General features: G+C 48.1%; 5 protein-coding genes across 5 annotated transcripts; 4 read left to right on the plus strand and 1 right to left on the minus strand.

The window, feature by feature from the left end:
- Positions 1 to 3,646: 3,646 nt before the first annotated feature.
- Positions 3,647 to 4,648, plus strand: N7473_012542 (uncharacterized protein; the record flags this gene model as incomplete). Its single annotated transcript, XM_057158481.1, has 1 exon — positions 3,647 to 4,648. The coding sequence occupies one exon, from the start codon at positions 3,647 to 3,649 to the stop codon at positions 4,646 to 4,648; it is 1,002 nt and encodes a 333-aa protein (XP_057002435.1).
- Positions 4,649 to 9,888: 5,240 nt separating this feature from the next.
- N7473_012543 (uncharacterized protein) lies at positions 9,889 to 10,549 on the plus strand (the record flags this gene model as incomplete). The annotated part of the gene is made up of 3 exons (XM_057158482.1): positions 9,889 to 10,060; positions 10,114 to 10,289; positions 10,340 to 10,549. The coding sequence occupies 3 exons, from the start codon at positions 9,889 to 9,891 to the stop codon at positions 10,547 to 10,549; spliced, it is 558 nt and encodes a 185-aa protein (XP_057002436.1).
- A 7,840-nt stretch (positions 10,550 to 18,389) lies between these two features.
- On the plus strand, positions 18,390 to 22,399 carry N7473_012544 (uncharacterized protein; the record flags this gene model as incomplete). Its single annotated transcript, XM_057158483.1, has 4 exons — positions 18,390 to 18,558; positions 18,616 to 19,442; positions 19,497 to 20,144; positions 20,201 to 22,399. The coding sequence occupies exons 1-4, from the start codon at positions 18,477 to 18,479 to the stop codon at positions 22,397 to 22,399; spliced, it is 3,756 nt and encodes a 1,251-aa protein (XP_057002437.1). The 5' UTR covers positions 18,390 to 18,476.
- A 418-nt stretch (positions 22,400 to 22,817) lies between these two features.
- Positions 22,818 to 23,006, plus strand: N7473_012545 (uncharacterized protein; the record flags this gene model as incomplete). Its single annotated transcript, XM_057158484.1, has 1 exon — positions 22,818 to 23,006. One exon carries the CDS (start codon positions 22,818 to 22,820, stop codon positions 23,004 to 23,006), a length of 189 nt encoding a protein of 62 aa, XP_057002438.1.
- A 2,707-nt stretch (positions 23,007 to 25,713) lies between these two features.
- Positions 25,714 to 26,220, minus strand: N7473_012546 (uncharacterized protein; the record flags this gene model as incomplete). The annotated part of the gene is made up of 2 exons (XM_057158485.1): positions 25,714 to 25,967; positions 26,031 to 26,220. 2 exons carry the CDS (start codon positions 26,218 to 26,220, stop codon positions 25,714 to 25,716), a joined length of 444 nt encoding a protein of 147 aa, XP_057002439.1.
- Between the last annotated feature and the right edge of the window lie 536 nt (positions 26,221 to 26,756).

The raw sequence follows: 26,756 nt of genomic DNA on the forward strand, positions 1-26,756 counted from the left end.
AAGCAACAAAGGGCTCCACTGCACCGGGGGAAGACGGCCTTCCGGCCCTCGTATGGAAGCACCTCTGGCAGCCTCTGAGACAGCTCATCACCAGGATTTTCACGGCATCAATCAAGCTAGGTCACCACCCTAGGCGGTGGCGGGGAGCAAAGATTGTGGTACTGCGGAAACCAGGAAAGCCGGACTACTCGGTCCCTGGGGCCTATCGCCCGATCTCACTCCTGAACACTCTGGGGAAACTTCTCGAGACAGTTGTAGCTCGACGACTATCGTACCTCGCCGAGAAGCACGGTCTGCTACCCGACACACAATTTGGAGGGCGGCCGGGCAGGACCACGGAACAAGCCCTTCTGGTCCTCTCTAACGCTATCGACCGCGCGTGGTATAAATGCAAAGTTGTGACGCTCATCGCGTTCGATCTGAAAGGCGCCTTCAATGGAGTCAACAAAACCAGCCTCGACTCTCGCCTTCATGCAAAGGGGATTCCAGCCACCGCGAGGAAGTGGATTGCAAGTTTTATGAGCGACCGGTTCGCCAGCATCGGTTTCGACGACTTCCGGACAGAGATCGCGCCGCTACTTAACGCTGGTCTAGCACAGGGCTCGCCACTGTCACCAATTCTGTTTATATTCTTCAACTCCGACCTGGTTGACCAACCGGTCACCTCCCAAGGCGGCGCGTCGGCCTTCATCGATGACTATTTCCGCTGGCGAGTGGGCCACTCAGCTGAGGAGAACTTGGCCAACATCCAATCCGAGGATATTCCCCGCATCGAGGAATGGGCTAGACGGACAGGGTCCTCCTTTGCAACCGAAAAGACCGAGCTCATCCACCTTACTAGGAGGAAAGGTGAGCAGTTGCAAGGCGAAGTGGTCATGAACGGGAATACGATCGAACCATCATCAAAAGCCAAATTATTAGGTGTGATCTTCGACCATGAGTTGCGGTGGAAAGAGCACGTCCAGCAAGCCATCAAGCGGGCTACGAAGGTGGCTATCGCTCTGGCTGGGCTACGACACCTCCGCCCAGAACAAATGCGCCAGATCTACCAGGCATGTGTCGCTCCAGTGGTAGACTACGCATCAACGGTTTGGCACGACCCTCTTCGCGATAAGACCCACCTACGCCACCTAAACACTGTTCAGAGAGTCCCCCTGATCCGTATCCTGTCGGCCTTTAGGACAGTGGCAACCACCACGTTAGAGGTAGAAGCACACGTCCTTCCAACACACCTCCGCCTCCGCCACCGAGCCCAGAGGACCATCGCAAAGCTCCATACTCTACCACGCAGCCACCCCATTTGGAACGCACTATTACGAGCTCAGAGACGAAGGAACAATATCGGAACATCCCCTCGCTTCCCACTGGCGGAAGCGTTGAAAACCATGAACCTGGAAAGATTGGACGAACTAGAAACGATCGACCCAAGCCCGCTACCACCATGGCGAGCCGAACCCTTCACGGTTATCGACGTTGGATCAGATCGAGAAACAGCCGTGGAGCGAGCCGAAGCTGCACGGTCCACGTCGGACATTGTTGTCTATTCAGATGCCTCCGGACGCGAGAGCCACCTGGGTGCTGCTGTCGTAACACTCGACGACAACCTACAGGTCGTCGAATCTAAACAAATCCAAGTGGGACCAATGGACCGGTGGTCGGTTCACGTTGCGGAGCTCATTGGCATCTTCTACGCGATTAGCATGGTTTTCATGCTCGCCCATCAGGGTTCAACCAACAGACAAAAACAAGCAACAATCCTGTGCGATAGTCGATCAGCCTTGCAGGCAACTCAGAACCCAAGGAACAAATCTGGACAGCGGATCGTTTACGCGATCCTTCAAGCCGCCACGGAAGCCCAGGCAGCAGGCATCGCGCTTCGCCTTCAATGGGTGCCAGGACATTGCGATAACCCAGGAAACGATGCTGCAGACCGACTGGCCAAGGACGCCGCTTGCCCAGGCAAAACCCACCCCTTCCGCCCGCTACTATCGAGGGAAAGCGCGCGCCTCCGCGGTAATATCCTAGATCAGTGGGAGCAGGAATGGAGATCATCCAACAAAGGCGGCCACCTCCGGAAGATTGACAGCGCCCTGCCCGCAAACTACACGAGAAGGCTTTACGGGAGTCTGCCGAGGAACCGAGCGTACCTGTTGACACAGCTACGCACAGGCCACAATTGGTTATCTACCTACGCCAAGACCTTCGGCTTTCGTGACAATGATAAGTGCGTGTGCGGCGCACAAGAAACGGTCACCCATGTGCTGGTGGACTGTCCGGAATTAAGGGGTATTCGAAGGAAGCTACGGAGTGAAGCGGGAGACGCGTTTGGCAGTGTTTCGAGTCTGCTGGGAGTCTCAACCGACGGTAAGAGAGGTAAACCAGACACCGTCGCACGGGCTAGGACAGTTCAGGCTGTACTAGACTTCGCTGAGGCGTCACAACGGTTTTGGAGCCGCGCGCCACGAGGGCAGCCTAACATTGGGAACGGCAATTAGGCCAAGGCAGGCCTTGACGAGGCTCTAAGTTCGTTTTCAGGAAGTGGAATATTCTACATGTAAGCACGCGGATATATAGTTGTTGTAGCCTGCATATCGCTTTTCATTGCGAGGGGTCAGGGTAAATGAGATCATCCATCCATCCATCCATACTGTACACTAACACACAACTAGAAAGCAAATCTCTAGGTCTTCCACGCTACCCTCTTGAATAGCAACATCGAAAAAACCAAACCAAATGCGACTTAAGCTAGCAGTGGTTTCCACGACGCCACATAGAGAGATGGCTAAACTAAGTATGTCCGGGGCATGTAATCGGTCAGAATTGCCTTCAACCGGCGCTCATCGTTAAGGAAACCAAGCGGAGGATCTTCTTTCTCGCGCACATATTTTATGTTGTCCCAACTACCCACGCGCCTAAATGAAAAGGATCGGTAGATCCTCAGCTTCATTTCATCAAATCTCAAATCAGGATTTTCCTTGCTTGTAAATATCCACGAGGGGTTTCCAAGAAAATCGTTTCCTCTATCCAGCTCCCATTCCGGTTTAGGCTTCCATTTGGGATCAAAAATCAGTTCGTCCAGTGCTGACTGGGCTGTCGACACGGGAACGCCTTTAAGTTGAAATTTGTCCCTATACTTTTGCTGAGATCTTTTATCTCGACCTAATGGAAACTGTTACGGTGGCGACCGTTATTGCCTTCCATATTCGGAAACACAGCGATACTCTTTCAAACCCTAATCACATGACATACTAAACCGTATACGGATACCTCTGAATTTCAAAGGTTGTTCCAGGTTTGTATGGTAACAAGGACAACATTATAAATCTATATTGTTACATATGTAGTGTTACGTGCCTAACCCCCCCCCCCCTCCTAATTGCGTCGTTCGTTCATACTCCGATAACAGCCCGGTTCGGGCCGACACTCCAGCCGAAACCTACCTCGAGCTATTGCACCAATAGATACGCGTCTTCAAAACAGCCCGCACCTCCATTAGCGCCTACCCCTCTTTCTCCTCAAGCTTCAAACTGAAGCATGCCCTGGTTCCACCTAATCCTACCGTCCTACCGTCTATCTGGAGACAATCCAGCCCACAAATTCGGGTTGACAACGTGAAAACACAGTAGCTCGTCTCTCTACTGATATAATGAATCGACCTCAGCAACGAGACCCTGATTCAACGGACTCCTACACGGTAGCATGGATCTGTGCTCTAGAAGAAGAATATTTCTGTGCATGCCGTATGCTCGACGAAGAATTCCCCGGGCCAGAGATCAGCGAAAACAATGATGATAACACGTACGCCTATGGTCGTATTGAGAAGCATTACGTGGTGATTGGTTGTCTTCCAGCCGGTCGGTATGGCACCAATTCAGCTGCCTGTGTTGCCCGAGATATGGTTCGAACGTTCCCACATCTACGGTTCGCACTAATGGTGGGAATCGGAGGCGGCGCTCCGACCGCCCGAAATGACATCCGCTTAGGGGACGTTGTTGTGAGTCAACCAAGAGATGGATTCGGCGGAGTGATACAATATGATCTAGGCAAGTTCAAAGATGGTCGGTTTCACAGGACAGGTCAACTCAACGCGCCGCCGGAGAAACTTTTAGGAGTAATTACAGAGATGCGTCGACTATTCAGTGATAAAAGGAAGCCAGACAGACTAGCGGAACATCTTCAGCGTCTCGATGATATGGAAGATTATCAACGACCAGCTGTTGACCGGCTTTATGCTACAAACTATCCCCATATGGACAGACCAACTTGCGACGGCTGTGACTTTATCTCGGTAGTGGACCGGCCAGAGCGCCGGAACCACCGTTTACTATATGTTCACTACGGGACTATCGCGTCAGGAAATTCAGTTCTCAAGGATGCCATTGTACGGGATACATATGCGGAAGACCCGGAGCTGAACATTCTCTGCTTTGAGATGGAAGCCGCGGGTCTGATGAATAATGTCCCATGTCTGGTAGTTCGTGGAATCTGCGATTACTGCGACTCTCACAAGAATGACGACTGGCATAAGTATGCGGCGCTCGCTGCTGCTGCGTATGCACGAGAGTTACTTCTGGTTTTGCGGCCCCAGCGTGTTGATACCATGCTTCCTTGGGCCGAGCGTGTTACTCAAGAACTCCAACAAGGTTAGAATATCACATGAATTCATCGTTCATATAAATATTCCAATGATATTGATGTTTAATTAATCATACTCTATGAGAAACCTTCGCGTCCTGTACTTACTCGGGCTATTGTGCTGACTGTCTACAGTTACTCAGGAGTTGACTAGTCTCAACAGCAGCCAGAGGTTTATATATATTTGTTGCATATAATGAGATGCACTCTCGCTAACCTTCAATAGAACTACCATGACGGCAATCGAATGTTTGGACCAAAAGATTGACTTGGGCAAGTTGCCGGTTGTTCAAGAGGCAGCAATTGACTCTTTTGCGAACCAACATGAGGATGAATGTCTTCGTGGCACTAGAACCAGGCTTCTCAAGGAGATTGGAAAATGGGCTAAGTTACTGCACGGAAAGTGTATCTTCTGGTTAAAAGGAATGGCTGGGACAGGAAAATCGACAATATCTCGGACAGTGGCAAGATCGCTCAAAGACACCAACAATCTAGGCGCCAGCTTCTTTTTTAAGAGGGGTGACGGGAACCGGGGAAACGCGAAGAAGCTTTTTACGACATTAACAACGCAACTGATGCTCAGGATTCCTGAGCTGAGGTCTGGCGTGCAGAAGGCACTCCATGATGACCCTGATATTGCGTCAAAATCGCTCAGGGAGCAGTTTGAAAAATTACTCCTTCAACCGCTGCTTTATCTTGACCAACTCGGCCGACAGCCTCGAACCGCTGTGATAGTGATCGACGCTTTAGACGAATGTGACCATGATCAAGATATCCAAAATATAATTCGATTACTGCCTCTTTTACAGAAGGCGAAAGCGGTCTGCATTCGGATCTTCTTGACTAGCAGGCCTGAGCTCCCTATTAGCATCGGCTTTTCAGAGATCGCGGATCATGAATATCAGGACCTAGCTCTTCATGAGATACCCGAAGAGATGACAGAACACGATATACATTTATTCCTACAGCACCGATTTGCAAAGATCAAACGCGACAGAAATATTTCCCAAGCCTGGCCAGGCGATGACGTCATCCAAAAATTGGTCACCATGTCCGTTCCACTGTTTATTTCGGCTGCCACTGTGTGCCGTTATATCGAAAACTCAAAATGGGAGCCTAAATCGCGCCTCGCGGAGCTTCTCACGGACCAAGCTAAATACGTGTCGAGAATGGATAAGACATACCTACCAATTCTAACGCGACTACTGGACGACCAAGAGAGTAATGAGTTCGAGCAGCGACAGCTTATGCAAGAATTCCAGAGTATAGTTGGCGCCATCATTATTCTTACTGTTCCCCTTTCGATAAATGCACTGTCGCCATTCCTTGGAATTAGTGCAGACCAGGTCAGCAATCGATTGGATTCGTTCCGATCGGTGTTGAGCGTTCCCAATGATCGAGATCAGCCTGTAAGGATACTACATCTATCATTTCGGGAATTTTTGGTCCAGCCTCGATCAAAGTTCTATGTGGATGAGCCGAGAAAGCATACAGAAATTGCTAAATCATGTCTCCAAACCATGTGCAGCCACCTGCAGAAAGATATTTGTAAGCTAGCAAGCCCTGGAATGATTAGGGCAGACATCAACCCTCAACTTATTCGCCAGTATCTACCACCAGAGTTGCAATACTCTTGTCGGTACTGGATATACCATCTCAAGCAAGGCAAGGCCTTGTCCGCCGAGAAGGAAGTGCGACTATTTCTCCAGAGACATTTCTTGCACTGGGTGGAAGCGATGAGCCTGCTAGGTCTAATATCAGAGGTGGTGTCTATGCTTGATCTCCTCCACACAGTGATAACAGTGAGTAATTTTGTAGACAGTCTTTCCGGATCAACACTAATATGCCTAGGGCCATAACGACTCCGTAATGGCTGAGTTTCTACGTGATGCAAAGCGCTTTATATTTAGAAATCGCCAGATAGCCGATAAAGCGCCTCTTCAGCTTTATGTCGCAGGTCTTATATTTATCCCCGAGACGTCAATAACGCGTAAGTTGTTTAAAGCAGAGATTCCTCCCTGGATATCTCAGATTCCTCGAGTTGAGGAAAGGTGGAGCGCCGAATTACAGACTCTCGAGGGGCATTCAGGTTCAGTTGAGTCTGTGGCTTTCTCGCCCAATGGCTTGCTGCTGGCATCCGCCTCTTTCGACAAGACAGTGCGCCTCTGGAGCCCTGCGACGGGCGCGCTCCAGCAGACTCTCGAAGGAAAATCGCACGGGATTCGGTCGGTGGCCTTCTCGCCCGATGGCCGGCTACTGGCGTCTGGTTCTTTTGATAAGACAGTACGCCTCTGGAACCCGTCGACGGGCGCGCTCCAACAGACCCTCAAGGGTCATTCTGGTCCGATTTGGTCGGTAGCCTTCTCGCCCGACGGCCGGCGGTTAGCGTCCGGCTCTGCCGATAGGATAGTGCGCCTCTGGGACACGGAGTCGGGCGCGCTCCAGCAAATCCTAGCAGGCCGTTTTCATTGGATTAAGTCGCTAGCATTCTCACCCGACGGCCGGCTGCTAGCGTCCGGCTCTGATGATAAGGTACTGCACCTCTGGGACCCCAAGACGGGTGCGCTCCAGCAGACCCTTAAGGGCCAATCGCAGTCGACTTGGTCGGTGGCCTTCTCGCCCGACAGCCGAATGCTGGCGTCTGGCTCTGCTGATAGGGTAGTGCGCCTCTGGGACCCCGCGACGGGTGTGCTCCAGATGACTCTTGAGGGCCATTTAAGTTCGATTCTGTCCGTGGCCTTCTCGCCCGATGGCCGGCTGCTGGCGTCCGGCTCTGATGATAAGACAGTACGCCTCTGGAACCCGTCGACGGGCGCGCTCCAGCAGACCCTCGCGGCCTATTCAGGTTCTATTAGGTCGCTGGCCTTCTCGCCGGACAGCCGGCTGCTAGCGTCCGGCTCTTATGATAAGATAGTGCGCCTCTGGGACCCCACAGCGTGTGTACTCCAGCAGACCTTCGAAGGCCGTTCACATTCGATTCGGTCGATCGCTTTCTCGCCCGATAGCCGGCTGCTGGCATCTTGCTCTGATGATAAGACAGTGTGCCTCTGGGACCCCGCGACGGGCGCGCTCCAGAGGACCCTCGAGGGCCATTCACTTTCAATCCGGTCAATAGCATTCTCGCCCGACGGCCGGCTACTGGCATCTTGTTCTTATGATATGACTATACGCGTGTGGGACCCGGCGACCGGCGCAATCCAGCATACTCTCGAGGGCCATTCGCAACCGGTTATGTCGGTAGCCTTCGCACCCGACGGCCGGCTGCTGGCGTCCGGCTCTGATGATAAGACAGTACGCCTCTGGGACACGAAGTCAGGTACACTCCAGCAGACCCTCGAGGACCATTCGCATTCGACTTGGTCGGTGGCCTTCTCACCCGACGGCCGGCTGCTAGCGTCCGGCTCTTCTCATAAGATAGTGTGCCTCTGGGACCCGGCGACTGGTGCGCTCCTGAATATCCTCGAGGGCCACTTCAGTTCGATCCTCTCAGTGGCCTTCTCACCCGACAGCCGGCTGCTAGCATCTTGCTCTGATGATAAGACAGTATGCCTCTGGGACACGGAGTCAGGCGCACTCCAGCAGACCATCAATGTCAAGGGATCTATCAAACAGCTTGACTTTGCCCAGGATGGTTCATGTTTAATCACCAACTTGGGCGTCCTTGAAGTCCAGTCTAGGGGTGAAAATCATGCTTCTAGATTAGCCCACAGGAATCCAGAGATTTTCATCAACCGAGAGCAGTGGATAGAGGTGAACGGCAATAATGTACTATGGCTTCCCTCTGAGTTTCGACCCAGCTGTTCTGTGATTGATGGCAATTTATTAGCTCTGGGGCACACAACAGGGCAGGTTTCTTTCATAAGATTTTGTGTATAGCAGACGTCAGTAGTTTCCATCTCATTTTTCCCAGTTTCTAATTTCTTCGTAAAAGACCTACGAAAAAATCATACTGTATATCGCCCTATAATACTACTGTAAGAGGATAGGATATAGGTAAACTAGCTGGTGACCACTTAGTGTAACACCGGTCCAGGTATCGAAATTCATCGCGGCCAAAGTTTCCAGATTCTGCCTGCATTGCTCAAGATGGTATCATTTTGTACCGTACTTGAAAGTTCAACCGATGGCCCCCTTCTTCGGATAGTTTATTGAGCAGCTTCTGCAGCATTGTGGGAGGTGGCTGGAGACAAAATCTGTGCTTGTCACAGGTAACGTATCTTGCCATCATTCAGACCAGATCAAGACCTCATGTGCTGACGCGTGAGTCAAATTATCGTACGTACATTGCAGCCTCATTCGCCGAATTTCAACCCCATCAAAAGATTCTTTGCAGAGTTGAAAGCCTATATCATAAAAATTATGGTCATGATACAGTACGAAGAGAGTCCTTGCCAATGGTTTCATGCCTTCATTCGGTGGAGCGTTTAACGGATTAGCCGGGCATGCCTGATGCCTAATAAAGACCCGATATCGACACCCAGGACAGCGCCAGACCCTCTGCAGTGAAGTAACTGAGGGATGGAGGAGGGAAGTCAACGGATAGCCAACGGTCAACTAATTTGCTCGGTGTGCATGACGCCTGCTCGTCGTGCAGGCCTCTGGTGCTTAAATGTTGTATTCATACAAGTTGCCGTATTATTACAATGTTTATACGAAATCAGTAATTTACGAGAAATTTACATTTGGTTAGCGTATCATGTGACTAGGGTTTGAAAGTTGTATCTCTGTGTTTCCGGATATGGAAGGCAATAACGGTCGGCACTGTAACCATAGTGAGATACCTAGAAGTGTGTTAAAAATCATTACTCACGCATTAGAACCCTTAGAAATCTTCCCATAGCGATTTTGGAACAAAAGGAATATTAGTTGGTAAAAGGAGAATATTTGTTGGTCGAAGGGGAAGTTCGTTCATTATATACACTTCACGTGGTCCGAAAATCTCATAGCCAAACTTGGAGGATCTTCTACAAAATATCAATCATAGTGGTACTGTACTGTAACTCAAAATACAAATCGGGTATCTTATTCAGTAGCTTCTTTCCATATTTACTCGGCACTTCCGTATTGGCTTGCAGTTCCTGCCCCAGAAGCACCATTTGGGTATTGCAGGGGTCTGTTCTTGTAGTTGCAGGAGTCCGTTTTGATAGTCGCAGGTAGATTGAGCTGAGACCTTATATAGCCTGACTATAAAGAGCGGCGTGGCCCCTATCATCATCTACTATTACTTAAAACTAGTTTTGTCAATCCGCTAAAATGAACCTTCTGGTACAAGCAGCTCTCATTGGAGCTTTTATTCGCACCTCTTTGGGGGCTTCCCTCGGAGTCATCAACCAGGATCACCAATGCCTGATGTGGTCCAACGATAACCATGGATGTACAGGTTACTCTGAACCATTTGCAGAGATCAATGGAACCGATTGTTCAGGTATCAATACTACCTATTTGAACCTGACTACCAGATACTGACCGGCTTTGCAGAGCTGAGCGAGATCGTGGACGGCAAGCGCAAAGATTTCACCACCCTCAGTGTAGGAGCATGTGGGACTGAAGATGGCAAGGATGTCGCCTGGATAAAGGTCACAGATGCTGGTGAAGTCACCTTCTTCAATCAGAACGGCGATAAGTCAGCATGCACCTTGAACGATGGACTACGGGTTGGCAGTTGGTGCAGTGCGTCTGATTATAAGTTAATGACCACTACTAGCCCATTGTCCATGTCGGTGATCTCTTCCCCGAGCACCTTCTCTTCTTCGAGCACAGTCTCTTCTTCGAGCACGGTCTCTTCTTCGAGCACGGTCTCTTCTTCGAGCACGGTCTCTTCGTCGAGCACGGTCTCTTCTTCGAGCACGGTCTCTTCTTCGAGCACGGTCTCTTCTTCGAGCACGGTCTCTCCATCGGCTACCGTATTAGATAGCGAGTCTGCTTCTGCGACTTCCACGTCAAACTCCGTCTGTCATTAAAGAAGGAAGGGAATCCTGTCTGATATTGAAGGGGAGAAATTTGTATTGATCTGAGATTATTCTTGCTTTATATTTTTGATTTACGCTTATTTGCAATTACAACCAAACTTTTCAATGGCCTCCCTCTCTTTTTATATTTACCATATCTTACTGATAATTATACCCAGCTAATTGATTCTGCTGATCGTCCTAGACAGATCACGCTTCAAGATTCTCCATGAGGCCTTATAGTACTCCGCTTCCAAGGGAAAACCACATATCGCATGTATGGTAATATATATAAGCGGTGATTACTGTGCCAGTAGATCTTTGTGTGATTGTAATATCCTTAGTGACTCCACAATGAACCAGATTATAAAGTTATTACTACAGGACAAGAGATAACACTCCCTCAAAGAGCTGCCAATCAACTTGTTTACGAGAAAGTCATGTTCTTCCAGCATATTAGGAGAACGAATGACATCAGAAATTGTTGCACAGATATCAGACTATTATTGTCACATATATATCAAACTAGCAGTGGCTTCTTCGAAGAGTTTTCCGTTTGTACCATGTGCGAATCCGCCGGTAATTCCGGAATGACCAGCAAGTCCACGACAGAGGCGCTCCATCTCAGTTGATATAGCTTGCATTTCGTTCGTCGACGAGAACAAACTCCTACCGCTGGAAATCTGATCGGATCACTCGAGTGTCTTCTGTGATACCAGGCAGATCGATAGCCATGGCAGATCGTACATCGCAGCGATTTTATTAGCAGCACTTCTGCTTCATCGGGACTATAATTCTGGGATGGAAATAGTCTCGGAGCGTAGTCGTTGGAGTACAGTGGCGGCTTTTCCCTCGTCGCTTTCAATCTATGTCCATTAGAAATACAATACAAGTATACTCAAATAGCGAACAAGACTTCTAAGCACCTGGAGTGGATCCACAAACTTGTACCCAAAACCCAACGCATAGCGGTAACAAAAGGTGAAAAGTGGCGTTACAATATACAGTAGAACACAGTAAGTTTGTCTATCCACAGTGAAGGTCCCCATTAGACAGTGAAGTATTCTTGAATGATATAGAACTGCAAATGCGCCATGTTTTATCTCTCTGGGTACTAGAACACATCCCTGCGACTAGTCAAAAGGATATCTGCAGGCATCAATCCTTTAGAGCACCAAAAAAGCCCCTCCATTACATATCTAAGGAGGGGAATAGGAATTACTAAGCTGCAAACAATGGAAAACTTGGACAGTTAACTAGAGATCACACTAGTCAATCAGCGGGATCCATTTTAGTGGCTTCAAAAGTGGGAAGTGGATTACGATACGCCTATTGCTTATCCAGGTAAATTCTCTGTTTAGCTCCACGGAACCTGCGAATAAAACAGGACTGCGAATACGCCGCAACCACTAAAACGGATCCCTGCCGATACTAATTTGGTTCCCTGTGGACAACATTTCCTAAAGCACGAAGAACATCTTAATATTGTATATCTGGAAGGAACTACCCGGCCGCCAACCCACGACTCTTGACAAAGGATTGGAGTTCACAGTTTCCAAGCATAGATCTTTTTTGGTGGTTGCAGACAGGGATCCGTTTTGGTGGTCGCAGGGCAAGGATCCGTTTTAGTGGTCGCAGGGCAAGGATCTGTTTTAAGTTAGTCGCAGAGCGGGCATCCAATAGGAAGCCACAATAGCCTAGAAGATACATATTATACAAAATAGCCACACTGCGCGTCCCTCCATCAGGCCAGCAACTACTCATTACATCAGATCCAAGCTATTTACAGAAAAGGAGTAATTAGGTAATAATTGTACTTTTGACCCTATCTGAGATAATCGTTCTTAGCACTGCTAATGTCATAGTGGATGTTAGTCCGCCATCGAACCAGAACTTAGAGTGTCGTGTTGATTTTCTTGCCAATAAATCGGTGCTCAGACTCAAACCCTTTCGGAGATTGCACGAAGCCCTGAGCCTCGTTCATCGGGAAATAGACTTGTATCAGCAAGTCCTCCAAGCAAAAGGAAGCATCGCAAATCTCTTCGGGCTCCCTCTTGTTAGCACACGTTTTAGCGATCAGACCTTGTATATTCACACGCATTAATCCACCACGCCGAGGGAGAAGTGAAATGCTCCAACCGTACAGCATTAGCTCCACCCCGATAGAAGAGCTCTACTTGTTTCCGATATATAGGTTTAAGGCGCCGGTTCATACTTGAAATTTACTACAAATCAAAGGAGAGTTCGCTCACAGTCCTACTCGAATACTTTGTACTGTACTGTATCCTTGGACAATTATACGATTTGCTTTTACTATTTTCCTATGTCTACCACGATGCCGCTTGTTTTTTCGAATAAAGTGAAGCATTACTTACCAGAGGAATAGTACGAGCATATTCTCAATACAAGCCAAGACTACGAATCTCTTCGCGTCGTCAGTCTAACGCGAGTCAAAAATCTTGACTCAGCTTGGGGCCATGAATACATACAATTCGTCGTTGAGGATGAATTGTCAAATAAACGAGCGCGTGTTTACGCGGAGCGTAGAGTACCAAAGAGTAGCATCGACGTCATTACCACGAGTATCAATCCAATCACCTTTAGCCGTGACTCGGTGGATAGAGTGACAATTGGCTTTGATGAAAAGGGCGAAAAAGGCCGATGGAACGGTCCACATGACCTTCCTCTCCCTTTAGAGTCTTACATTTACACCGACAAGAAGCCCAGCTTCATTAGCCTCGCTGAAACCATCTCGCGAGTGAGCAAAAATGGGGGGACGTACAAACCTATTGGTAATAACTGCTACTGGTTCGCCTATACCGCAATGAATGATTACGGGGGAAAGAACAAAGGGACCCCTATAACGGTCTATGCCACCATAGGCGGGAGGGGCGGTGGTGGATTGCGTGACATAATCTCGTATCATAAAGCTTGGCTGCATAAAGAGTACTATAGGGTGAGTAATGCTCTTCAACTCGCTTTTATAATTTGAAGCACCCGACACTAATATATTCCTCGTACAGATAGACGCGGAGAGCTTCAACAAAGAGCGCAGAGATGGTGGTCTATTGGACGCATTATCGAAAGCGACTGGAATGGCAAGCTCCATGTGATCAACTCCGCCGACAACACTGAGAAGCTTGTGACTTCCGTTCAGCGGCAGGTGGTAGTCGACATGACAGAGCAGGCCTGTTCCGAAGCCCAGAAAGATCCGACTGCATGCTCCAAGGTCAGCCTGTGCGGATCACTGAAAATGTTGGTTTGGACTAAATTATTTTCAGGTTGCTAGGAAACTTTCGTCGATAACGTCTATAGAAGGTAGTTGAATGGCATATTGTCGCGAAACTTCCCAGTGTTTTTGAGCCCGTTCTTGTGAGTGGATGCGAGACTGAAAATTTGCTTCGGATGGCCGCAAAATCCCTAAGTCAGCCTTCACCGTGACGAAACACGTTATCTTCAGGAAGTTTTGGAGCAAAGTCTTGAGGATCCCAGCGTTTGATTGTGGTCATCGTTGGCTCTAGGTATAGTTCTCTTAAGAAGTTTTCGCTTGCTCTTTTCGCGAAAGGGGGAGCCTTAATCGGTGTTCATTTTGTTCTTATTCCTGTATTTGGGCCATATTTAAGACTTGGTCCTTTATTTTGTGTTGCTCATCTAGTAATTCGAATCTGGTCCTATATGTATGTTAATGGATTTTTTTCCTATATTCCATTTATCCTGTCACAGCTAGGATGCTTCCAACGTTTTTCAAAACGTAAGGAATCAGGTTTCCGTCCGTTTACTCTGGTAGTCCCGCTAGTAAAGTTGCATATACTGTCCATAAAAACCGTGAGCGTTATGGTTTAATCACTTCGTGACGTCTAGACAGCCTCACGTGGGATAGGTTTCAGACTCTAAGAGCCCCGGCTACGGCCTCTTGCACGATACTCTTAAACAGAACACGCCGTTTGACAGTTATATTTAAGTTCTAGGTAAAGCATCAGCGGTAATATAAAGCCACGCGGTCAAGCTACGTGAACAATAAACTGCATACTAATGTATTTGACAAATATGAGAGTTAGAGACCTAACTAGAAGAGGTTTTTTGGATATGGATATTCTCTAACGGTACTCAATTTCTAGTCCAAGGCCTAGCGTCCTGTTTGGTTTGTAAAATAGAATAAAAAGTACTTAAGATTCTAGAGTGGTTACAAACCGCTCTCTCAGGAAATCCTACTAGTCCTTAGATTTTATACTAGTAAAAAAGAATCCGTAGTCAATTTATTCAAAACAAATGTTATGTTATTCATATATAACCGACCGTTCCTCCATAGGCGCCTTAGTAGCCGAGCGGAATAGACGCTATCGTGAATTCTCTTGACTGAGTTAACAGCGGCCTCTTAATTGGAAGGAAATCCAGCCTTTAGGTTATCGTAAGAGGATGACGGATAATTCAGCTCGTTCTGGACTTGCTCCAGAGCGCAGACACCGCCAAATTTATTAACAACCTAAGGGAAGAATGTTCGGTAAGTAAACAAACCCCCTAGCTAACGACAACCCTGCAAGGAGAAATAGCTGGATCAGGGCACATACCGTTTTTATCAAGCTATCAGAGCCTTTCTTGTCCCCACTGCTTTCCCACCACATCCCCCCACCCAAACCTTTTGACATAATATACTCTGCCTTCTTTCGTGCAACTTGAGGGTCATCATAGCTAATCATCGTCCGTTGCGACGAATCATAACTATAGCTAGCTATAGGTTGTTCAAGGTAGCTAACCTCTGCCCCAGGCTGGGGTAGCGCCTTGTAGTCCCACACTCCCTTCTCCCAGCTACCGCTTCCAACGCCGGTGTAAGAAGTACCAGGCCCATTAGTGTTCAAAAATGAGCGCCCATAGAGTGGCATACCTATAACAATCTTGCTGGCGGCTACTCCTTGCGAGATATAGTATTTGACGGCCTGGTCAGTGTTGAAGGGCGTGCTAGATGGGTTGCTAGTCGAAGCATAGATACTGGCGTCATGGCCAGCGGTGGTATCCCAGCTACCGGAGTAGTCATAGGCCATAAGGTTCCAGAAATCAAGGTATTTGTCCATGTCTGATATATGGAGTTTTTGATAGTTTGCTGGTCCTGTATCTGGATCAGAAACGAAGCAATGAAACTATAGGGTTAGAAGAATATACCAGCCGGGCATGCAACGCTAATCAGGAAGTGATAATTTCTGTCTTCTGTAGCGCTGTATGTGTCTAAGCTCTTATTTTTCTGTCAGTTCGAGCCTAATAAGGGGTAGGGGTGTTGCTATGGCATACCGAGCGTAATTGTTGAAGCGTTGCAACCATATTATCTGCCTGTGTTTCATCCGCAGGATACTAGGTGTCTATTAGTATTTCTCTTGTAATAAAGATCAATATTTTGCCGATCTTACTTCCCAATCAATGTCAATACCATCAAAGCCAAGGTTCATCACTAGATCTTTAGCGGAGGAAGCGAAATTTGCACGGCCCGTGGCGGTGTCGAGGGGCTTCGCAAAGTTAGCTGAATAGGTCCAACCGCCAATAGACAGTAGGATCTTGAGATTTCTATTCTTCTTCTTGAGCAGGAATAGCTGTTTCGCACATCCATAAACGTTATTTCCAGTATCAGTCCATGAATCAGTAGTATAGTGCTTCTCTATGTCGGCCCAAGAATCCGAAATATACACTATTCCGGTATCTGGATGGACGTTAGCAAATGCATATAGCACATGCGTTAGTTGGTCGGCCGGGAGGTCCTGAGGATTGAAGTTACGACCATAGATCGCCTAATATGCCCAGTCAGTGGTTCTGGGTGATTTTATTCTGGTGTTGTTATTGCGCACTGACCCAGTTGACAAAGTAGGCGATGGATCGATAAGCATTGGTGCGGCGAATATCAAGCTCGGTAGTATTAACACTCTCAGAGACTAGATTTGCAAGCGCTCCTGCGAGGTATGCTAGGCCTAGTATAAGAAGGTTGACAGACCGCATAACTAATGAAGGTAGATTATTCTTGAAGGGAGGGCGTGTTATCGAACCAGCGATAGCATAACAGAGGCATCAGACTGAGGACCAATATTTATAGTCAAAAAAATTCCACATCTTTCTAACAATAGCGTCTCGTCTTTACAATCCTAGAAAAAATTGGGTGTCGGACGCCAGAGAGAGCAGGCTACCCGCAACCCTATTTCGCGATAATCTGACTCTTTCACGGCGGGCGGGCGGGGTCCGTGGGGTCAGTGAGTGAACCAAATGGTGTCGCAGCCTTCAGACTACAACTTTTACCAGTCTCCCCTGAACTAAGGTTACCGTCTTCCCTGTCACCGTGATCCTTGTACTCAATTTACTCTATTAAATGATTACTCATCAACTAGACAAGGGATCCGTTTTGGTGGTCGCGGCGATTAAGTAGCTAGTGTTGGAAGTGTTACCCTTCAGCCACTCGGAGAATGCGGTGGCTATACTTTTCAATAAATTACAAGGTGTGATGACATATTATATACCTGCGTGGGCTTTTAAAGAAATAAAAGGCGTGTGTCCCCCTCTTCCACGCTCTTAGTTGCTAGCTAATACTCGCTGTACAAGTCAAACCAAGCCCCGTTACCTGGCCCCCCGTTACAACCTCGGACCCTCACCTTACCGGTATAATGGCTAGTGCTTCTCGTGGATCGCAGGGGAGGAAATCACTTCGACAAAAAAGAGACCGGCGCAAAACGAGCCTAGAGAAAAAGTCACACGAGTTTAGCCAGATTTGCGGGGCAGATGTATGTTTAGGCATACGGATTCGAGATTCTGGGCAGGTCTTTATCTTCAGCGCGGATCCATCTGGATTTTGGTCGTTCCTTCGCTCTCAGCTAGTACGTCACGGCAAAGTATCTCCTGCGTTCTAAGCCTTCTCACCTTTCTAGGGCTCCTATTACCCGACACCAGTTCAAAGAAACGAAAAGGATCTCTAGCGTTCCCAGCATCACTCCTTGATTGATTGTTTAATTATATGGTCATCAGAACAGAACTATTTCGATCGGGAAGAATTGTTTCCGGCCGGAGAAATACAGTAATCGATTGGTTTCACTTCGATCAGTTCTGAGCATCCCCTGGTGACCATCTACCTCAGAGAATTTTGCCGCTACTAGATATACCATCCTCAGAAAATCTATTATCTAATGTACTGTACTGTACGGAGTACAGGGCCGCTCGAAATCAGTTTCACCTCTTTGTTCTTTTCGATTCTTTCTCGAACTCTATTTTGAAACACGCTAGTCTATCTTTAACTTAGTTTCTCGTAAGATTGTGAAACGTATTCGTGCACAAAGTCACCTTATTGTTTTTTATGTAATGTACTTGAAATAAAATACATTGCGCGATGTGTGGCCTCATCTGATCATTAACTAAAACGCTTTTACTTTACGATTATGAGTGAACTGGCACTGCGTGGTCACTACTTATTATGTCAGCATAAACCTCTTGTCGATATATCCGGAGTAAAATCGCGGGTTCCAGCTCAACGGGACCCAAAAAGAGTTCATCGGGACCCAAAATATTTTAGGTCTTAATAAGTTATAATATTTACTTTAATCTGTTTGTTTCATAACCACATATAGGTTACCTAAATTTAAATACAGAAAAATCCAAAAGAAATCCGTGTATTGAAGAATATTGTATGGCTTAGGGACTTAGGTCCTATTAAGATCCGGCAACTCAGCGGAATGCAAAATTAGTCAGAATGTTTTTGGTCCCGATGAACTTTTATGGGTCCCGCTGACCTGTGTGCCCGTAAAATCGATAAGATTGGCTCCCCTGACCAAATACATCGGTCAGCTGATTGCGGGGTAAACTTCCAATTCGGCAACGCCAACTTCGGTACTACCAAGCATCAACCTGATTTGAGGACTATCATGGACTATTATGGGAACTAATATTTCATACGACGGCTCTAACTCGGGGCTTCAAATCGGAGAGAACCATGGCGATATTACTGCTCAGTTCGGTACGTAGTAGAAATCACGACTCGCACAGAATCTGGCTAATAGTTGGATTGCCCCAGTGCAACCGGAGGCGTCATTGAATCAAGCGTGCTTGCGGGATCTGCGAACGACCAGTCCACATGATGACAAGGACCGCATCGAACAAACCAACGGAGGGTTGCTCATAGACTCGTATCGATGGATTTTAGACAACGAGCAGTTCAAACAGTGGCAAGACAACCAGAGCAGCCGTCTCCTCTGGATCAAGGGTGATCCTGGCAAAGGCAAGACAATGCTACTGTGCGGGATCATCAACGAACTGACCAGATCGATCGGGGATAATGCAAATCTCGCCTTCTTTTTTTGCCAAGCTACGGACGTACGAATCAATAGTGCAACAGCCGTCCTTCGTGGCCTGATATATTCACTGGTCGTGAGGCAGGCATCGCTTCTCTCCCATGTGCGGAGCCGGTACGATCAAGCTGGAAAGACCCTATTTGAGGACATAAACGCATGGAATGCGCTCTCAAAGATCTTCAACGATATGTTGAAAGATCCCACCCTACAGAATACTTATCTGGTGATCGATGCGCTAGACGAATGCACAAAGGACCTCCCTCTCCTTCTGAACTTAGTTGTCCAGGAATCATCCACCTACCCACACGTGAAGTGGATTGTCTCGAGCCGCAACTGGCCTGGTATCGAAGAGCGTTTGAATACTACAACTCAGACAGCGCCTATCTCATTAGAGTTAAACGAGTTATCCGTTCATAACGCTGTGCAACAGTTCATTCGGCATAAGGTCCACCAATTAGCAGAAGTCAAAAAGTATAAAGATGAAATGCGTGATGTTGTTTACCGTCACTTATCGTCACACTCACAAGGCACTTTCCTCTGGGTCGCCCTAGTTTGTTAAGATCTCAACAGGACATCGCGGAGATATGTCCTTAAAAGACTTAAGGAGTTCCCTCCTGGACTAGATGCTTTATACGGTCGAATGATTGATCAGGTTCGAACGTCTGAAGATGCTGAGATCTGCAAGCGAATACTGGCTGTTATGTTAATTGCGTATCGTCCTATTACTCTTGATGAACTAACTGCCCTAGTTGAAATACCTGATGATCTCTCCGATGACGATGAAGCTTTACTGGAGATTATCGCACTTTGTGGCTCGTTCCTGACTTGGCGTGAGGACTTTATTGTTTTCATTCATCAGTCTGCAAAGGAATTTCTACTCGAAAAGGCACGGATCGAGGTGTTTCCGGAGGGCCAAGAAGCACAACATCTTGCAATTTTCTCGCGATCTCTACAAACTATGTTCAAGACACTTCAGCATAATATCCTCGATCTTAAGCTTGGAGTTTCAACCGATGGATTCACACATCTACGCTCTAATCCTTTAACAGCAGTAAAATACTCGTGTGTGTATTGGGTTGATCACCTTTTAGAAGGTTGGTGTGGTGAAGACGAGTATCATAGCCTTGATGATGGAGGCTGTGTGTATAGGTTTTTACAGCAGAAATATCTTCACTGGCTCGAAAGCCTCGGGATTTTGGGAAGCGTACTAGAAGGAATAACCGCTATGCTGAAGCTAGAGGACTTACTCCAGGTGAGTGATTTTTGAAATTTTTGAAAATAGCTCGACTTTAACTAAGCACTTCACAGAAAAAAGGAGAGTCACGGGATCTGCTAGACCGAGTTCAAGACGCGTCCCGATTCATTCGATACCACAGAAATGCGATCGAAATCAGCCCCCTTCAGGTATACAGTTCGGGACTTGTCTTTAGCCCAACTCAAAGTACCACCAGGACATGTTATCAGAAAGAGAAACCCGATTGGATTTTGAACAGTCCAGTAGTAGATGGCAGCTGGAGTTCATGTCTTCAAACCCTCGAGGGACATAGTGACTCGGTCACGTCGATTACCTGGTCGCCAGATGGCAGCCGACTCACATCAGCGTCCTACGATAGGACCGTGAGGATCTGGGATCCGGCCACTGGTCAGTGCCTGTCTACCCTCGAGGGACATATTGACTCGGTCACGTCGATTACCTGGTCGCCAGATGGAAGCCGACTCGCATCAGCGTCCTACGATAGGACCGTGAGGATCTGGGATCCGGCCACTGGTCAGTGCCTGTCTACCCTCGAGGGACATAGTGACTCGGTCACGTCGATTACCTGGTCGCCAGATAGAAGCCGACTCGCATCAGCGTCCTACGATAGGACCGTAAGGATCTGGAATCCGGCCACCGGCCAGTGCGCGTCTACCCTCGAGGGACATAGTGACTCGGTCACGTCGATTGCCTGGTCGCTAGATGGAAGCCGACTCGCATCAGCGTCCTACGATAAGACCGTCAGGATCTGGGATCCGGCCACCGGCCAGTGCGCGACCACCCTTGAGGGGCATAGTGGCTTAGTCACCTCAATTGCCTGGTCGCCAGATGGAAGCCGACTCGCATCAGCGTCGAGTGATAAGACCGTCAGGATCTGGGATCTGGCCACTGGCCAGTACGCGTCTACCCTCGAGCGGCATAGTAGCTTCGTCAACTCGATTACCTGGTCGCCAGATGGAAGCCGACTCGCATTAGTGTCCTACGATAAGACCGTGAGGATCTGGGATCCGGCCACTGACCAATGCGCGGCTACCCTCGATGGGCATAGTAGCCGGGTCACGTCGATTGCCTGGTCGCCAGATGGAAGCCGACTCACATCAGCATCTCATGATGAGACCTTGAGGATCTGGGATCCGGCCACTGGTCAGTGCCTGTCTACCCTCAAGGGACATAGTGACACGGTCACGTCGATTGCCTGGTCGCCAGATGGCAGCCGACTCGCATCGGCGTCGGCTGATAACACCGTCAGGATCTGGGATCCGGCCACTAGCCAGTGCGCGTCTACCCTCGAGGGACATAGTGACTTGGTCACGTCGATTGCCTGGTCGCCAGATGGAAGCCGACTCGCGTCAGCGTCGGCTGATAACACCGTGAGGATCTGGGATCCGGCCACCGGCCAGTGCGGGTCTACTATCGAGGGACATAGTGACTCAGTCAACTTGATTGCCTGGTCGCTAGATGGAAGCCGACTTGCATCAGCGTCGAGTGATAAGACCGTCAGGATCTGGGATCCGGCCACCGGCCAGTGCGCGTCTACTATCGAGGGACATAGTGACTCGGTCAACTCGATTGCCTGGTCGCCAGATGGAAGCCGACTCGCATTATCGTCCTACGATAAGACCGTGAGGATCTGGGATCCGGCCACCGGCCAGTGCGCGACCACCCTTGAGGGGCATAGTAGCTTAGTCACCTCAATTGCCTGGTCGCCAGACGGAAGCCGACTCGCATCAGCGTCGAGTGGTAAGACCGCCAGGATCTGGGATCTGGCCACCGGCCAGTGCGCGGCTACCCTCAAGGGGCATAGTAGAGGGGTCATGTCGATTACGTGGTCGTCAGATGGAAGCCGACTCGCATCAGCGTCGAGTGATAAGACCGTCAGGATCTGGAATCCTGCCACCGGCCAATGCGTGTCCACCCTTGACATTCACTCTTATCACTTCCTCCAATTTGATAGAAGTACGCCCACCCATCTTCACACAGTGATTGGCACCTTAAATTTAGGGTCCACTGAGCCTGTTGCGCCCGGCGCCAGTCGTTTGACCCTACCAAAAATACATGGGTTTGGCTTGAGTGGCAACATCTCCTGGATAACCTTTAATGGATCAAACCTGTTGTGGTTGCCTCCAGAGTATCGACCATCCAGCCCTTCTTCATTTCGTATATCTGCAGCAACGGTGGCAATCGGTTGTTCATCAGGCCGTGTCATATTCCTCGCACTCTCAGACACAACCCCCTATCTAGGGTATATATAGCATTTACGTCAATTTCAACCTACCGACCTTTCCTCTTCATCAAATCCTCACTAGCCATTGAACATTTTGCGTAAATGCTCAGTAGTTAGAGGCATACCGCGGCTCTCACCGGTGATGTAATGAGTTTGGGGTTCAAATAATCTAGTATTATTGTAGCCACCAGTGTAGCTGGTTGGGTGAGAAAAAGCGCTTAGTTTGCCTTCATGAGGTTCAAAATAACCATTTGGTGCTCAGTGTCAGCACTGATCAACGCCCGCAGTTTTCTGATGGAGTACATACCAGCACCTTCCCAGGAACCAACAAGGACCGTAAGTCGTCCTGGAATTATCTCGCAATTGAATTTCCAGAAGGCTTTAGCAATTACAAAGCCGATTTCATCACGGTTACTACCTTTAACGCTTAAACTAAGCCCGACAAAATGGATTCGGACTACGATACGATGAGCCACCTGAACGCCGCTACAATTCAAGCAAACTTTGCCTCGCGACACAGTATCAACAATGAGGACCTGGAGCTGCATCATAGCGACAGCACCTTGAGACTCAACACTAACAGCGAAGAAATGGAGCTGAAACGGGCACCAATGCCTTGCTACACAGGCCGATAATCAGTGTCGGCTCGGTATTCGCTAAGGTCTTCTGGAGCATATTGCTTAATGCTCTAGAACACCATTCTATGGACTAAGTCAACCCATCACTTAGATTTGCTTCGGCTCATCTACATGGACCGGTATATCGATACCACCAAGCCAGAGGCGATAGACAGTCGCCGTCAGCGCTCGGTATGCGAGTCAGCCTTGCGGCCTCCTCATCCATTGAGAGATATTCCACTACGTTATTATTTGCAGTTTGCTACTAGCTGGGTATCTTAATTTGCTTTTCAACCGGCGTCCTTAGGCTGATGTAAGTGCTTCTTTTCCTTTCAAAGTGATCAGGTAGTGAAGGTCTGCGATAACCCATCGAGCTTGGTGGAAAAGGAGCACACATAAAAGACTAGAGGGCCATTCATGAAAACGAACATGAATGATTTACGGACAAGCATGATCTATTTGACAGAGTTGAACCCTTCATGTGTAGGTACATGGAAATATATTGCATTGAGCTATTCACTGTACGTACGATGCTTCGTTCTGGCTACATCAGGTAGTCGATGTGAGACACTTCATCGATGAAAAGCAGCACTTGAAGGACCCATATGTACTAATCCAGAGTGTGAAGAAGATACTCGACTGCGTCTTGATCACTCGGCAAGCTCTGAATTTGCCAGACCAACCATAATATCTCTTTGAGACTTGTGGACCGAAGCTTGACAGCCAGTCGAACAAGAGCAGCATGTGAATTCAACAGCCTGGCAGTATATGCTTTGCGTCGGCGATCGCCACTATGATTGTATAGACACTGGCGGGCTTCGGTTGTACACCTTGTGCATGGCGTCGTTCCAGAGCACTAAATGAAAGATAGTATGTTAGCTCCGTACTCTGACCTAGGATAAGCCGGGATTGTGACCTTGGTCTTCTTTCTCTGGCACTCTGTACAAGCGTAAGAAGCATTGCGCCGAATTTCCTTTTTTGCTTCTGTAACAACAGACCCTATCACCCGCTTTTCATTCGCAGGCAAGAGTGTGCGAAAACCCTCGTTCTTCGACATTACGGATGGGTGAGGGCACATGAAATGTGCACTTTGAAGGCTTCGGCAAGATTGGGTCAGGGGCAGAAAAACTCTAGGAGAATAAGTGAGGATCTAAGGATATATGTAGCAATAGTCAAAAGGGGCCCCTGTCTTCTCTCCCACCTGATCTCGGCGCTCTCTTTGTTTGCTCTACAAAGTACCGTGCAGATAGCAAACAAAGAATCCAGCCAGAGAACCCCGCTCGACGATTGACCTAGCACTCGGATTGGCTTATCGATCCAAGGGCTCGATGAATGTCTTGTGGTCAAGTCCACTAATGATGTGCAATGTATAATCGAGATCAATAGAGCGATGTCGCTCTTACCAGCCCCTCGAATTTGCTTCGGCTTCAAGGGTATTACAAATAAGGCTCCAAGTCGACAACAGCAACTTAATAATGGCGATATCTGGTTAGGAATTCTATGGGTATTGTTATAATGAGCTGCAGTGACATAGCCATTACACGTAATCGGCAAACCGGATTTCATAAGGTTGCGAATATGCACAAGAATTTATGATATTAGTGACTTTAGGTCCATGCTCAATACGCCGCGGCTGTTAGTGGATTCAGCCGCACCGGAAAGGTGAGCTGCCCTTCTATCAACAAACGAGGTATGGTCCACCCTCATCTTATTTACCACAATAGCAAGGCAAATAGCGATAGCTAACCAGAGAAAGTCGCGCGTCTTAAGGGTGACAGGCCTGTCGAGCGAGCAGCCCGGCGGGGATCTCAAGACCGCGTTGCAAGGGGCCCACTACGACCACTTATTGACGAGAGACCGCAAATCAAGACTGAGATCACAATCGTGCCCTTACGCTATGAAATTGCCTCACAACGGGTGGCGCTAGTACAATTCCGTGGCAGCGTGCCTCATTCCCTCAGTGAGGCCTTAGTCGGGAGCGGTGCAAACGCTTCCTTTTACGGCCTCGGACAGTACACCTAAATCCAAATATTTCACACCGTGCCCGTGGCGTGAAGTATCCTAGCAATAGGCCTCCGTCGAGAAAAGGCTTAGTATTTTGGTTTACGTGCCCCCGAAATCTCACAGGTACATCCATCTAGAAGGATTGTTGAGCATAATTGTTTCCATAGTGAGGAATCAAGCCCTTGCTCTCTCTTCAGCAGCTCAATAACATTCGTGAATAGCGCTTTTCTGACCTTCCAAGCTTCAAGCAGGACTCTTGACCCTCTGGAAACCAGTCAAGATCTAAACAAGCCCGTATGGCAGCGCAATGCAGTGTGTCGTCCATTGTGTTTATTAGGCGGTAGGCAATCTTCAGGTCAGAATTGGCCTCTGTCTTGGTGTCTGTCTTCCTGCCTGGTACAGAACCGCTCGAACCTTGACTGCATGAAAATTTCGATAAGAAGTATACCCAACATCATGATATTGTAGTTTCATTGGAAGATAACCGCCCGGTTGTCCGACTGTGGTATTGCCTTTTCCAAGTCGGGTAGTGACAACGGACAAAGGCATTCTGGTTCGTTAGGTGCTCTGTAAAAGAATAAGAGCTTGTTGTTGTCCGAGGGTAGCATATTCCAAGTCATAAGAAATCCCTCGGATTCTTATTATCGACAATACGTAATACAGAAATAGATGGATAGTTAAATTATTTAAATCAACTTTCACCTGTGGAGGATCCCGCACATCAGGTAGGAACGCGGCCAGAGGATGGATACAGCCTAATTTTCTCCATAACTTCATTCACCTGCTGTACGTCCTCGTCGGAATCAAGCCAAACTGCACCAAGAATAGCTTCCACGGTAGTAGCCAATGTGCTATCTGGTACACTCCTTTCTAGGTCTGGTCTTTGGTGGATAAATCTCTGCAAATCCAAGGCTCTAGCCATAGAGGTTAACTGCTTGTTGCAGGCGTAAGTCTGAAGCTGGCATGTCCCTTGTTCTGTGTATATTAGCCTGATGTCTATTATGGAAGGATAGACCTATTATGGAAGGATAGACATACCTGTAGTGTTGCCTTCATGGTACCAACGACGAAGCAGCATAAGGTCGAGAATTTTGTCTCCTAGTAAGGCCAGCCGCTCATTCCCTGCAGATGCTAGTCCAGACTCTTCCAGAGCCTCCTCCACCAAACCTTGGTCATGGAAATGATGCCCGATCACTTTCTCAAATTCTGGATTCAATTCTTGTCCCATAGTCTTTATGTTGATTGTAGTTTGTAACAGTCAAAATGTTCACGACGTTTTTGAAAGTCATCGTTAGCTATATAGAATATTTAATGGGCCTTCCGGAATAATGACGTTTGTATGAGCATGAGGCAAAAAGAAACCGTCGTTCGTATTCGGTAACTTTTTTTAATCCATGGTTGATGTGGCTAACTAAAGTGTGCCACCTGTTTTAGCCTTTCAGACCTAGAGAGATTAGCTGTTGGCCCGTTATATCTTTGTTAGGCGCCAACGGCGCGGTGATGGTGGTCTCGCCGCATTTGAATTTTGCACAAACATGCCAACTTACCACAGCAGAGCATGCCCCGGTGCTCGAAATACGAAACCACTGAGGCTCAATAGTTAGGGAAATCGAACAGACAAGGTGACTATTGAAACAACATAAGATGAAGGGGCATATAGACATACCTAGCACAGCAGTACGCAGCCGAGTAGTGCTTGGTCGATGACATTTCTTGATACAGCCAGTGCTATAGGCAGACGGCTGGACTAATGGTAAGAAAATC

Source organism: Penicillium subrubescens (genome assembly GCF_028828155.1).
Source record: "Penicillium subrubescens strain IBT 31985 chromosome Unknown utg000011l_segment0_segment0, whole genome shotgun sequence".
NCBI lineage: Eukaryota > Fungi > Ascomycota > Eurotiomycetes > Eurotiales > Aspergillaceae > Penicillium > Penicillium subrubescens.